At 49.3% G+C, this 14,219-nt stretch overlaps 1 protein-coding gene and 1 pseudogene across 1 annotated transcript; both read left to right on the top strand.

The window, feature by feature from the left end:
- Window positions 1-4,089: 4,089 nt before the first annotated feature.
- LOC101996359 (metallothionein-1) lies at window positions 4,090-5,019 on the top strand. The gene is made up of 3 exons (XM_005345612.2): window positions 4,090-4,117; window positions 4,616-4,681; window positions 4,925-5,019. Exons 1-3 carry the CDS (start codon window positions 4,090-4,092, stop codon window positions 5,014-5,016), a joined length of 186 nt encoding a protein of 61 aa, XP_005345669.1. The 3' UTR covers window positions 5,017-5,019.
- Window positions 5,020-10,666: 5,647 nt separating this feature from the next.
- Window positions 10,667-12,033, top strand: LOC101981503 (annotated as a pseudogene).
- Window positions 12,034-14,219: the final 2,186 nt, after the last annotated feature.

Raw genomic sequence — 14,219 nt, 5'->3', positions numbered from 1 at the left:
AGCCTGGTCTACAGAGCTAGTTCCAGGACAGGCTCCAAAGCCACAGAGAAACCCTGTCTCGAGAAAAAAAAAAAAAAAAAAAAAAACCACTCCACTCCTCACAGCTGCTCATCGAGTGACTGTGTGCATACCTCTGGAACTGCACTGCCCAGAGATCAGGAAGGAACCCAGCAGCACTAGACCACCCCCTGGGAGGGTTCCATTGCTGGGACTTGGGTGCAAGTTCCATACAAAGTCAGGATGAATTTTCTTTCAAATTCCATCGGCATGATCAGGGATTGGAGGAAGTTGCCCATGTATATAATCTTCTGATTCTAAATGAAGTGCTTTGCATCAAAACCGTCCATGGACTGGGAAGGGCTCACTGGCTATAGCTTTAGGCCAAGAAACCATGCTTGTCTATCTGCTACATGGACAATGTGGACAGAGACAAAGGACTGTGTCTCTCCTCTTACTGGATACAACAGAAATGAGGCCAAGACAGAGGGGCGAGGGGGTGGGGGACGACACAAAGACAGGCAATGTGTTAGAAGCAAACACCCACACCACCTCCACTGAATTTTCTAGGACCAGGAAAGAGAAGCTGAATGACTGCACACAGATTAGAGCTGAGTGCAAAGCCCCGCCTCCTGCGGGCCACCCAAGGGCCTGCTCAGAAGGCCAGGTGCACTCGGAAGCTTGCGCTCAGCTCAGCCACACCCAGTAGTGTGATGAAGGTCACAAGTTCATCTGCTCTGCAAAGAGTGCCGTGGATTTCAATGGGCCCAGTGCAAATTTGTTAGCTGCCAGTCTGATTCTGTCCTAACTTACCACCCAGTGGGACCTGAGCCTCCTCAAATTGTTACTTAGACTTCCAGCATTGTGTAAGGTTCCTGGCATGGGCCTTAGGATGCTCAGTTCCCAGTTGACACATGACCCAGCCAGAGGTTCTTATAGTTTGTTTTTACTTTGTATGTTTGTGTATATGTGTGTGTATGCACACACATGTGCTCAAGTATGTGTTTGTGCATGCACATGTGCTGTGTGTGCATGTGTGTGTGTGTGCACATACATGTGCTTGGGTATTTGTGTGTGTGTACATATTCATGGTGACTGTGGAGGCCCAGGGTTGACAGAGGGAATCTTCCTCAATCACTTTACCACTTACTTTATTTACTTTTTTTTTTTTTTTTTTTTAAATCAAGACTGGGTATCTTTGTGTAGCATAGGAAACTGTCCTGGACTCACTCTGTAGACCAGGCTGTTCGTGAGCTAGCAGAGATCCACCAGCTTCTGCTTCCCTAGTGTTAAAATTAAAGAGCTGTGTCACCCCTGCCTCAGCTTCGACCTTACTGCTTGAGACAAGATCTGCTGCTGAATTTAGAACTTGCTTTATTTCTGCCAGGGTGGATGGCCAGCTATTTTGGTTACCCACCACTCTCACACAACCCCTCAGCTCGACACTGGGGTGACAGACTTGGACCACCACGCCTGGCTTCTCATACAGGAGCTGGGGATTCAAACTCAGGTCCTCAAGCTTGAGCAGCAAGCACTTTACTCATTGAGCCACATACTTAACCCCTACAGTTATTATTTTCTATGCACCTCAAACCTGAAGTTTCACAAATGGTACTATTAGTAAAAAAAAAAAAAAAATGAATTTTAAGAGTTTGAAAACCAGATATTAAAGATTCCACAGGAAAACGATAGATATATGAAGACTCAGGGAATCTAATGTAACCACTCCTCACTGCTGCTCATGGAGTGACTGTGTGCATATATCTGGAGCTGCACTGCCCAGAGATCAGGGAGGAGCTCAGGGATGGAGCCCAGCAGCAGTAGACCGCCCCCCGGGGGAGGGTTTCATTGCTGGGACTGAGTACAAGCTCCTTGCAAAGTCAGGATGAATTTCCACTTTCAAATTCCAGCGGCATGACCAGAGATTGGAGGAAGTTGCGCACGCATGGAATCACCTGATTCTAAACGAAGTGTTTAGTGTGGACTGCGGAGGGCTCACTGGCTATTTTTAGCCAGGAACACACTTTGTTTATCTGTTGCATGGAAAGTGGAAGACAGAGAGAGACAAAGTCCTGTGTCTGTCCTCTCACTGGGTACAAGGGAAATGAAACCAAAGACAGGGGCGGGGACAAAGACGGGCCATGTGGTAGAAACAAGGGTGACATCAATAAACATTTCTCCAACTCACACTTGCATTTCCAGATAAGGTAAAGAGACTTTGATAACCAAAGTGACCTCCATAGTGCAGGGCTGAGTGTGGGAATTGTTCCTGACTAGGTTCTTGGAAATCTAAGAGGGAGGGGATGCCCAGCGAATTTGCTAGAACAGGCCAGCAGACGCTTGAATGATTGCACACATCTAAGAGCTGAGCGCAAAACTCCACCTCCTGCGGGCTGTTCGAGGAAGTCCCCACAAGAAACACCTGCTCCGTGTGCACTCTGCACTGAGACTGCGCTCATCTGGAAGATTGCACTCAGCTCAGACACACCCCTTAGTGTGACTGTGGGCACCAGGTCACTGCTGCTGCCAGGAGGCGGGGCCATTGCACCTGGCCCAGTACAGACCTGGAAGCTGCCAGGCTTCTTCTTTCCTAAGGCCACCAGGGGGAGGGGGGAGGAGGGGGTTCAACCTCTTCTAAATGTTGCTTAGGTTTTCAGCATAGTGTTTGATACCTGGGATGGGCCTTAGAATTCTCAGTACAGACCGGGCCTGAGGCCGAAGAGGTCACATCTTGTGTTTTGAGCTGAGTGAATTCACTTTGTTTTCCGCTTGCTTTCTGGTTGAGCTACTGAAGGCTGTCTAGCTTTGTTAAAGTTCAAGGACTGAGGTATAGAGTTCATATCCCCCCTCTCCCCCCCCCCACACTAACTTTCTCCCTTCCAGGACATCATTGGTCAGGTGCTGCTGGCTGCACCCAGAAGTCTGTGCATACCCGGGGTGGCTCTAGGGTAGATAGAAGGCTGAGGAGGAACCTTTTGGCGAATGAAGACCTCGGGTCATATCCTAAATCACTGTCATGCTGAACTGGCTCTTGCAGGTGTGACTTTTCCTTTGTGGGTTAATACGAGAGTTTGTGTGCCCTTCTGCAAAGAGGGAACAGAAGAGTGGGTCCTCACTGTGCATTCTGCACAGCACAGACAGCTGAGCTACAGGCCAGCTGAGAGTTGTGGGGGCAACGTCTGCACACATATGGTGGCCTTAAGTATAAAGTGAGCAGGCAGGTTCCTGGGCTTCCATGTGCCTCCTAAAGCCTGACTTTGTGCTGGTTCCATTAGATCCCAACTCATTTTCATTGGAAATGGACCCAACTGCTCCAGTGCCACACTGGTAAAGGTCTTCAGTGGACACATTTCCATTTCTGAATAAAGTGGGCTCCTTGCCATGTGTTGCTGGTTCTCTCTCTCTCAGAAGCCAATTGCTGGTTCATGTTCTCTCTCTCTCTCTCTCTCTCTCTCTCTCTCTCTCTCTCTCTCTCCTCTCTCTCTCACATTAGCTTCATCTCACTTTGAATCTTATCAAGCTTCCATTCAGCTGAAACTGGTTGCTGACATTGACTGTCAATTCCATTGTGTTGACATCGGTTGACATTGATTCTGCTCCCACTCCAACATTTCTGCACTATTCTTAGGTACCAAACCCTAAAGTTCATATCTGGGATCTCAGGGCAGTCAGTGCTCAGGTCTTCATTAAAATGCCCCCTCATTGCAGCATAGTACTGTAGGCACATCATTCATATTCCAACCTGGGAGGTCGATGCAGGAGGATCATGAACAGATCCCCACACCTGCCTTAGGTGGTACAAAGGAGAAACATGGCCAAATGTGCTGTATGGCTGGTGTGGGAGAGAGAGAGAAAATGCAGGTGACAGCAGGGACCATGCTCCACAGCTCATCAGAGCTCAGCAGTTAGGGTGCATGACTTCATGTGACTCAGCAAAGGCAAGTGCAACTGTTGGCTGGGTGCAAACTCTGCACCCGGGCCGGTCCCAGGACTATAAGAAAGCAGCTGCCTGCTAGGGAGCACCATGACTTCCAGCAGCCCGACTGCCTCCTAGTTCCTTGCTCTGTAGCTCCACCTTCACCAGATCTTGGAATGGACCCCAACTGTGCCTGCTCCACTGGTAAGAGACACCCAGTTCTTGCTGTTTAAATTGCCAGTTAGGATCTCAGACAGGATTCCTGTAGTCATGGAGATGTAGTCCAGAGTAGTGGTGGGAATAGCAGCTTTAGTTGTAGATTCATAGTAGCTCATTTTAGTGTTCCCCTTTGCAAGCACCTTTCTCTATCCTTGGAGTATGAATATTGTCAGAACGGCTGCTTTGTCAGGGCTGCAGGCAGTATTTAGTCACACAAATGTCTAGCTCCTGATCACCCAGGTAGTGGGGGCATCTGGGTTGGGCCCCGGCATTATTGAACGTATTATAAATTGTCTAGACAAGAAGAGAAGTGAGGGATCACTGGGACTCAGGAATTAAAGACTCAAGCCCTGCCCTGTGAGAAGGAGACTAGGCTTCCTTGGGTCCTAATAGGATTTAGTGAACTGAGCTGGGCACATAGTGTTGGCCCTGCTGGGACACTGCATGACTCTCTATTCACTGCTGTATTTTTCTCCTCTGCAGGCAGCTCCTGCACCTGCTCCAGCTCCTGTGGCTGCAAAGACTGCAAGTGCACCTCCTGCAAGAAGAGTGAGTGGGGAAGGATAGCTGGGGTGGGGGCTAAGGTTCAGCCGGAACCCACAGAGAGCTGGCTCTGAGAAAGGTCCTTTGCTGCCCAGGGCAGTTCAGCTCTTTCTCCAAGCACTATGCCCTACAGCTCCCAAGACAACCCCTCCCCCATCTTGTTGGGCAAGAAGCAGGTCTTCAGCAGGGCCTGTGTGACAGGAGGGCCTAGGACACCAGCTCTGACCTCTTCCTCTCCTTTGTTTCTAGGCTGCTGCTCCTGCTGCCCTGTGGGCTGCTCCAAGTGTGCCCAGGGCTGTGTCTGCAAAGGGGCCTCTGACAAGTGCACGTGCTGTGCCTGATGGGAGGACAGAGGACAGTGAAGCTCAGAGGTGCAAACAGTGTGGACCAACCCGGAGTTTCTCAGACAGCGCTACACTGATAACTAAACCTCCTTTTTCTGTGAAATATGTGAATAAACAGCCAATTTGATTCTGACTTTGTCTTTTGTGTGTGTGACTTAGAAATAAGGAACTGGATGACAGATGAATTTGATAAGACAGGGATCTGGTTCTTGTCCCTTAACCTCTTCAACCCCAGCCCCAAAGGAAGGAGAAGTGTGTTAGGGTAAAGTCAAATTGTGTCATGAGCTTCCTCTCAAAGGAAGACAGCAGCTGTGTCTCGGATTATGGCTATGTATCTGTGTGTATGGTGTGTATGTGTGTAGATACATAGAATCCCACCCTCACGGCACAGAAATGGCTCAATCCTTTATTCACATTTTCTTTCTAATCCAGTCTAAGCTCACACTGTGGGTTACATAGGGATGGAGAGTTCTGAGAGAAACACTGGGTCTTCACAGTGAACCTTTTTTTTTTCTCTTGGTGAACAGATGTTAGACGGTCTTTGATGTTGGCATTGACACCAGATCTCAACAAGTTTCTTAGGTTCGTCTAGAATTTCCAGCCCAGTCTGGCCTTGAAGTTTTGGTTCCCCTGCCTCAGTTTCCCAAGGACCTTATATTACAAGATTAACTGTGCTCCCAGGCCACTTAAATATGATGTAGAATCAGGTTTGGCTCAGCCTGTAATTCCAGCATTAAGAAGTAAGAGCAGGATGGTCCGCAATCAAGAGTCTCAGCTACATTTGACCCTATCTCAGAATAAAGGTGCTCACAAATTGGGACACCAACCACACAGATATCTCATCCTTAGAGGCTCTTAATAGTTTGTTTTCACTTTAGGTGTGTGTGTGTGTGTGTGTGTGTGTGTGTGTGTGTGTGTATGTGTATGTGTGTGTGTGTGTGTTTATGCACACACATGTGCTTGTGTGTGTTTGGTTGTAGATGCACATTTGCTGCGTGTGTGCACATACATGTGCTTGGGTATTTGTGTGGATGTACACACACATGGGATTTTGGTGAATGTGGAGGCCAGAGACCAGAGAGCACTCTACACCTTTCTCTCTCTCTCTCTCTCTCTCTCTCTCTCTCTCTCTCTCTCTCTCTCTCTCTCTCTCTCTCTTTCTTTCTTCCTTCCTTTCTTTCTTTCTTTTTTATCGAGACAGGGTTTTTCTGTGTAGCATAGGACCCAGTCTAGAAACTCTGTAGACCAGGCTGGCCTCAATCTCATAGAGATCCACCAGCTTCTGCTTCCTTAGTGCCGGGATTAAAGGCCTCTGTCACCATCCCCCCAGTGTCCCCCTTACTTTTTGAGATAAGATCTCTGTTGAATTTAGAACTTGTTTTATTTCTGCCAGGCTGGGTGTCCAGCTCTTCTGGGTACCCAGCTCACTCCACCCATTCTCAGCTCAACGGGTGACAGACTTGTACCACCACTCATGGCTTTTCATGTAGGAGCTGGGGATTCAAACTCAGGTCCTCAAGCTTGAGCAGCAAGCACTTTACTCATTGAGCCACATACCTAGCCCCTACAGTTATTATTTTCTATACACCTCAAGCCTGATGTTTCCCAAATGCTACTATTGGTTAAAAAAAAAAAAAATCTAAGCCGGGCGGTGGTGGCGCACGCCTTTAATCCCAGCACTTGGGAGGCAGAGTCAGGTGGATCTCTGTGAGTTCGAGACCAGCCTGGTCTACAAGGGCTAGTTCCAGGACAGGCTCCAAAACCACAGAGAAACCCTGTCTCGAAAAACCAAAAAAAAAAAAAAAAAAAAAAAAAAAAAAAAAAAATCTAAGAGTTTGAAAACCAGATATTGAAGATTCCACAGGAAAACAATAAACATATGAAGATGCAGGGAATCTAATGTAGCCACTCCTCACTGCTGCTCACGGAGTGACTGTGTGCATACATCTGGAGCTGCACTGCCCAGAGATCAGGGAGGAGCTCAGGGATGGAGCCCAGCAGCACTGGAACACTCCCTGGGAGGCCTCCTCTGCTGGGACTTAGGTGTAAATTTGTTACAAAATCAAGATGAATTTTCTCTTTCAAATCCCAGCGGCATGATCAGGGATTGGAGGCAGCTGCCCATGTATATAATCTTCTGACTCTAAATGAAGTGCTTTGCATAAAAAAACTGTCTATGAACCGGGAAGGGCTCATTGCTATAGTTTTAGGCCAAGAAGCTCTCTGCTTGTCTATCTACTGCATGGACAATGTAGGACAGAGACAAAGGACTGTGTCTTCTCTTATTGGATACAATATACTGGATACAATAGAAAAGAGACCAAAGACAGAGGCAGGGACAAAGACAGGCAATGTATTAGAAGCCAAGGTGACATCAACAAACACCCCACCACCTCCACTACTGAATTTGCTAGAACCACAAAAAGAAGCCGAATGACTACACACAGATTAGAGCTGAGTTCAAAACCCTGCCTCCTGCCATCTGCCCAGGGGCCAGCTCAGAAGGAACATCCTGGCCAGGTGTACTCTGCAAGCAGAGACTGCAGCTGGGGAGAAGCTCACACTCAGCTCAACTAGTTGTGTGATGAAGGTCACAGTTCACCTGTGCTGGGAAGAGTGCTGTGGATTTCAATGGGCCCAGTGCAAATATGGAAGCTTCCAGTCTTATTCTGTCCTAACTCACCGCCCAGTGGGACCTGAGCCTTCTCAAATGGTTACTTAGGACTTCCAGCATGGTGTAAGGCCTTAGGATGCTCAGTTCCCAGCTGCCATGTGACTGAGCCAGAGGAGGTCGCATCTTATGTTCTGAACTGAGTGGACTCATTTTGTCCACTGCTTGCTTTCTGGTAAATCTCCTGAAGGCAGGGCCACCTTGCCCATCTAGTCTTGTTAAAATTCAGGAATTGGGGTCCAGAGTTCATATCTCCGTCCCCCCCACACACCCCTTCTCCTTTCAAGGACATCGCTGAACTGGCCAGGTGCTGCTGGCTGCATCCAGAGGTAGGTGCAGACCTGGAGTGGATAGAAGGTTGAGGAGGTGCCTTTGGGGGTATGAAGACCTCGGGTCATATCCTAAATCGCTGTCATGCTGGTCTGGTTCTTGCGTGTGTGACTTTTCCTTTGTGGGTTAATACGAGAGTTTTTGTCCTTCTGCAATGAGGGAGCAGAAGAGTGGGTCCTCACTGCACCTTCTGCACAGCACAGACAGCTACAGGCCAGCTGAGATGTGGGGGCAACATCAGGGCAGGACTGTTGCACATCCATGGTGGCCTCGTGTATAAAGTGAGCAGGCAGGTTCCTAGGCTTCCAAGTTCCTCCCAGAATCTTGATTTTGTGCTGGTTCCATTGGATTTCAACTCAGTTTCATTGGAAATGGGCCCAATTGCTCCAGTGCCACTCTAGTAAGTGACTTCAGTGGACATATTTTCATATCTGAATAAAGTGGACTCCTTACTATGTCTTGCTAGCGCTCTCTCTCTCTCTCTCCTCTCTGTCTTTCTCTCTCTTTTTTCTCTCATCAGCTTCACCAAACTTTGGAGCTTATCAACTTTCCTGTCCCCTTTCTTCTCTCAAGGCTCTCATTTCTGGGGAGGAAAGAGTGGATTCTCATCTGTCCATCACCACCTGTCTGTACCCACCGTGGCTGGAGCACTTTGTTTTCTTTCCCAGCAGGAAAACCACCTGAGGATGACTGTGCTTCCCAGCAAGCAAGGGGCAGGGGCCCAGTGGCATGCTTCTGTGTGTTCAGTCTGGAACAGGAAGAGCAAGGCCCAGACAGGCACAGCTGTGAGTGCTGGCCTCAGGGGTTGTTTCCTGGATCCTGCCTGTGTTTCCTGGATCTCTACCCCACAGGCAGCCCCTGCAGCTGCTCAGGCACCTGCCGCTTCAAAGACTAAAGGCTACCTCCTGCAGACAGAGGGAGTGGGGCCTGGTTTAGAGATCTGGGGCTAAGGACCAGATTGGCAGGGAATCCACTGCTGTTCTGAGTTGGGACACTGACTGTCCTATAATCCTTGAAGGCCTTTCTGTTCCCACTCTAGATTTCTGCACTGTCTTTAGTCCCAAAACTAAGCAGCCTTTCTCCATTGGGATGCAAACCCTAAAGACCACATCTGGACTCTCAGGGGAGTCAGAGCCCAGGTCTTCATTAAAATGTCTCCTCATGGCAGCATGATGCTACTGCATGTCATTCATATCCCTACCTGGGAGGTCGGGGCAGGAGGATCATGAGTTCTTGTCCGAAATAGGCTATGTCAGACCCTGTTCATAAATTAATAAACAAGGAACAAATACTTCCTAGAGGGGTAAGCATTGCCTCCCTTCTCCCTTGCTCTTCTTTCTCAGGCTGCTAAGTCTGCTGCCCAGTGGGCTGCTCCAAGTGTGTCCAGGGATAGGTCTGCAGAGGGACGTCTGGTGCCAAAGGCTATATCCACAGAGGGACATCTGGTGCCCAGGGCTGTGTCTGCAGATGGGCATCTGACAGGAGCACCTGCTGTGACTGGTGTTAGGTGTCAAGACAGTAAAGGGAGCAGCATCTACAGAACTGGATTGGTTTTCCCTACCACTCTGCCCTATTGGCTGTCTGTGATCTTTTCTAACAAGTAAGTGAAAGGCAATCAGATTTGATGACTTCATTCTGACCTGATTGTCTCAGCATGGCTTGGGATAAGGGACTGAGGTGGCCCATTTAACACCAATGCAGAGACATGGGCTGTGAACTCAAATGTTAGACTCCCACCATGTGTGAACAACACAGGTAAGGCATGTTGACCTTCATCTCTGGCACGAGGAAGGGGAAGCAGCTGTTAGAGGGCGGCAGAGCTCTTTTGTCCATCACGGAGCATGTGCACAGTGCAGAGCCTTCTCCATCTTCTGCTTTTCTTCTCTGCCTCTCTGACCGGACCTGCTTTAGTTCCTCAGGAGGGCTGACTTGGAGGAGACTTTGGGGTGGGAAATCCAACTCTCCGGGGTTTTTCCAGTTCTACTTGGGGCTTCTCAGACTCCACATATGGAGGAGACTTTGATCTTAATCCCTTTCAACACCTAAGCCTTCGTAGCCGAAATGATGCTAATTACAGAGATAATTAAGTCAAAGTGCAAACCCCTGTATTAGGATCAACAGGAAACTTTCCCAACCAATGGACGGGAATAGGGAAAGTCAAGATATTCATACCCTTTCATCTTCCGCTAGAGCCTTGCTCTGTAGCTCAGCCTGGTCTCTACTTCCCTGCAAGAATTTTGGCTCAGAATCACCAAGTTGGAGCTCCAGCCATGTGCACTGTGGTTAGAACAATGTTCCCTGAGGGTGTGAATTGCAGACAGAGGCTGAAGACTTCCCCTTGGGAGAACCACACACTGTGAACAGTGCTAGCGGAGACACCTCACAAGGAGACCTCAGGGTCCCTGAATCCTGAAAGGACACTAGAAAACCAGTGTGAGCTTCCAGGTCACGACTAAGATCCTCATCTGCGGAAGTCATCATCCCTTCTCCCCTCCCCCTCCCACGCACACCCACACACATCTCAGCCCCCCCACACACACACACATCACCCCCACCTCTATTAGGGATGAATCTGAGCCTTCAGATTCCAGCCTTGAGGTCTTGTTGCTCCTTAGGCCTCGATCCACCACTGCTCCGAGGGCCAGCGCCATGCCTGAGACAGTGCGCATTCAGGCAGGCCAGAGCAGCAGCCAGATTGGCGCTAAATTGTGGGAGATGATAAGTGACGAGCGTGGCATCAACCCCATTGGCAGTTATCATGGTGACAGTGACTTGCAGCTGGAGAGAATCAATGTGTACTACAACGAAGCTGCTGGCCACAAATATGTACCTCAGACCATCCTGGTGGACCCGGAGCCGGGCACCATGGACTCAGTGAGGTCAGGACCCTTTGGCCAGATTTTCAGGCCAGACAACTTTGGGTTTGGCCAGAGTGGTGCAGGAAATAACTGGGCAAAGGAGCCACTATACAGAGGGTGCTGAGCTGGTGGACTCTGTCCTGGATGTAGTAAGGAAGGAGTCTGTAGCTGTGACTGTCTCCAGGGCTTCCAGCTGACCCACTCACTGGGGGGAGGCACAGGCTCAGGCATGGGGACCCTGTTCATCCGCAAGATCCGAGAGGAGTACCCAGTCCACATAATGAACACCTTCAGTGTCATGCCCTTACCAAGGTGTCTGATACCATGGTGGAGCCCTATAATGTCACCCTTTCCGTGTGTCAGCTGGTGGAGAACAGAGCTGAAACCTATTCCATTGACAACAAGGCCCTGTGTAACATCTGCTTCCGCACCCTCAAGCTGACCACACCCACATAGGTTACCTCAACCACCTGGTGTCAGCCACCATGAGCAGGGGTAACCACCTGCCTGCGCTTCCTAGGCCAGCTGAATGCAGATCTGCACAAGCTGGCCCTGAATATGGTGCCCTTCCCATACCTGCATTTCCTCATGCCAGGCTTCGCGGCCCTGACCAGCAGGGGCAGCCAGCAGTACCGAGTCCTGACAGTGCCTGAGCTCACTCAGCAGATGCTCGACTTCAAGAATATGATGGCTGCCTGTGATCTGCCCCATAGTCGCTACCTGACCGTGTCTGCCATCTTCCGTGGCCGCATGTCCATGAAGGAGGTAGACAAGCAGATGTTCAATGTGCAGAACAAGAACAGCAGCTACTTCGTGGAGTGGATCCCCAACAAAGTCAAGATGGCCGTGTGTGACATCCCTCCTGGGGGCCTCAAGATGTCTGTCACCTTCATTGGCAACAGCACCGCCATCCAGGAGCTGTTCTAGTGCATCTCGGAGCAGTTCACTGCCACGTTCGGGTGCAAGGCCTTCCTGCACTGGTACACGGGCGAAGGCATGGATGAGATGGAGTTCATGGAGGCAGAGAGCAACATGAATAACCTGGTGTCTGAGTACCAGCAGTACCAGGATGCCACCGCTGATGAGCAGGAGTTTGAGGAGGAGGGGGGAGAGGATGAGGCTGAAGAACTTCTCAGATACATTGTACACCCTTAGCTAAAGTCCGCTGTCCTCCAGTGTGGTCTTTCTGTTTGTAAATTATGGTACTCAGTTTGCTTCTGTCAGAAATTCACTGTTGATATAATAGTGTGGACCTCCTTCCAAGATTACAGTTTTGTCTAAGATATCTATACTAATAAAAAGCATGTGCATATATTTTAATTTATTTTTTTCAAAAAACGGAAAAACAGATTATAGCCCTTGGCCAGAATGTTCTAAGACTTGGAGCCTCTCTCTCTCTCTCTCTCTCTCTCTCTCTCTCTCTCTCTCTCTCTCTCTCATTTTCAAGACAGGGTTTCTCTGTAGTTTTTGGTGCCTGTCCTGGAACTAGCTCTTGTAGACCAGGCTGACCTTGAACTCATGGAGATCTGCCTGCCTCTGCCTCCCGAGGGCTGGGATTAAAGATGTGAGCCACTACTGCCCGGCTTTTTTTAAAAAAATATTCTCTTTTTACTTATGTTTTTATATACACATATGTACAGTTGCCCCAGAATTCAGAAGAAGGTTACATTCAGTTATGAGCTGCCAAATGTAGGTGCCAGGGATTGAACTCAGGTCTTCTGCAAGAATAGCAAGTGCTGTTAACTACTGAGCCATCTCTCCAGGCCCAGCAACATTCTCTTGTTGGAGGCTGTGAATGTGGCCCTTGGCTCCAGAGGAGGTACTGCATGTCAAGATGTCTTGGAATGCGGTGAAGCCTGAAAGCCTGGGGAGCCCCAGGAAAGTTCCACATGAACTGGTACCAACTTTTGTGCCCATAGGTCCCTCCACCGTTGGCTGTCTCCAGAACATGGAACAGATCTCCACTCCTGCCTTTTGTTGTTCAAAAGAGAAACAGGGTCAAATGTGAGGTATGGCTGGTGTGGGAGAGAGAGACAATGCAGGAGGACCCAAAGGTGACACCGGAGACCAATCCCTCACACTCATCTGAACTCAGCAATTAGGGAGCATGTACTCCCAGTCAGGGTAAGATGACATCCATCATGGTATAATGGCGGGCAGGCTGGCAGGATTAGTTTCCTGAAATGCTGGTTAGGGTGAGGCCCAGCAAACTTAAAGGAACCAGAATGGGACAAGGAGGCCATGAGGCAAGCAAACAGCTGCAGGTGATAAAGCCTGCACAGGGCTGGGGAGGGGGTTTTACCCATGTGCGTGTGCACAGGTCCTGAGCTCTGCTCCTGTGCACTCTGCGCTACCCGGGACCAGATGGAGATGACTCAGCTCAGGAGGACACAAGTGCAGGGTGCTCCAGGCTCTCATCTGCCCTCTCTTGGTCACCTGACCCCTCTTCCTTGGAATGCCAAGTTCATATGGTCTGGATGTAGAGCCCCTGAACCCCTGGGATGTGAACCCTGGAATGGGCCTTAGGATTCCTACTTCCCAGCAGTAGCACTGAATGTGCTTGGGTATGAGGAGGGTCATCTTGGGTTCTGAGCTCAGTGAGCTCTGTCTACTGATTGCTTTCTAGCCCAGTTCCTGAGAGGATGCTCACCTTGAATGTTCCTCCCTGTCACACTTCTGACTTGAGACCCAGGTTATCCTACCCCACATCACTCAGCTGGTCTCTGCGCAGATCTGGAGTCTCAGTATAGGAGGAGGGCAGAGAAAGCACTTTTTTGAATTGAGGACCTCAGGTTCTGACCTCAGCTACTGTCAGCACGAGCTAGCTCTTGCATCTGGGACTTTTCCTTTGTATGGTAAACCTGAAGGGCACTTGCCTTTCTCAAATGAGGGGACATAAAAATGGGCCTCTTGCCTGGTGATGGTGGCCCATGCCTTTAATCCCAGAGTCAGGCAGGTCTCTAAGAGTTCTAGACCAGTGTGGTCTACAGAGAGAGAGTTCCAGGACAGCCAGGAATACACAAATAGAAACCCTGTCTAGAACTAGCCCCCCCCCCCCACACACACACAAAAGACAGAAAGAAAAGAAAAAAGAATGGGTCCCTTTCTCACCTCCAAATCAGGCAGGAGCTCTCAGGGCTGGTCCTGCTATATGAGGTATTCTGGTACGACCTGGTGTTTCCAGCTCTCGCCTATCTTTTTCCTGCGGTTGTAGAGGGCAAAAACATGGGTGGGACTGGATATGGTATCACAGTATATACACAGTATATATACAGCCACAGATGACACACTGACTGTGTACAATGACCACGGATGGTGCACTGACTGTATACAATGACCAC

This window comes from Microtus ochrogaster, chromosome 4 (genome assembly GCF_000317375.1).
Source record: "Microtus ochrogaster isolate Prairie Vole_2 chromosome 4, MicOch1.0, whole genome shotgun sequence".
In the NCBI taxonomy this organism is placed as follows: domain Eukaryota; kingdom Metazoa; phylum Chordata; class Mammalia; order Rodentia; family Cricetidae; genus Microtus; species Microtus ochrogaster.
Note: the sequence above shows the minus strand (reverse complement) of the source record. Positions and strands in the feature narration are given on the sequence as shown.

Coding starts and splice junctions, on each gene's coding strand:
- LOC101996359 (XM_005345612.2), top strand. CDS start 4,090: ATGGACCCCAACTGTGCCTGCTCCACTG. Junction 4,118..4,615: donor CAACTGTGCCTGCTCCACTG/GTAAGAGACACC, acceptor TCTCCTCTGCAG/GCAGCTCCTGCACCTGCTCC. Junction 4,682..4,924: donor GTGCACCTCCTGCAAGAAGA/GTGAGTGGGGAA, acceptor CTTTGTTTCTAG/GCTGCTGCTCCTGCTGCCCT.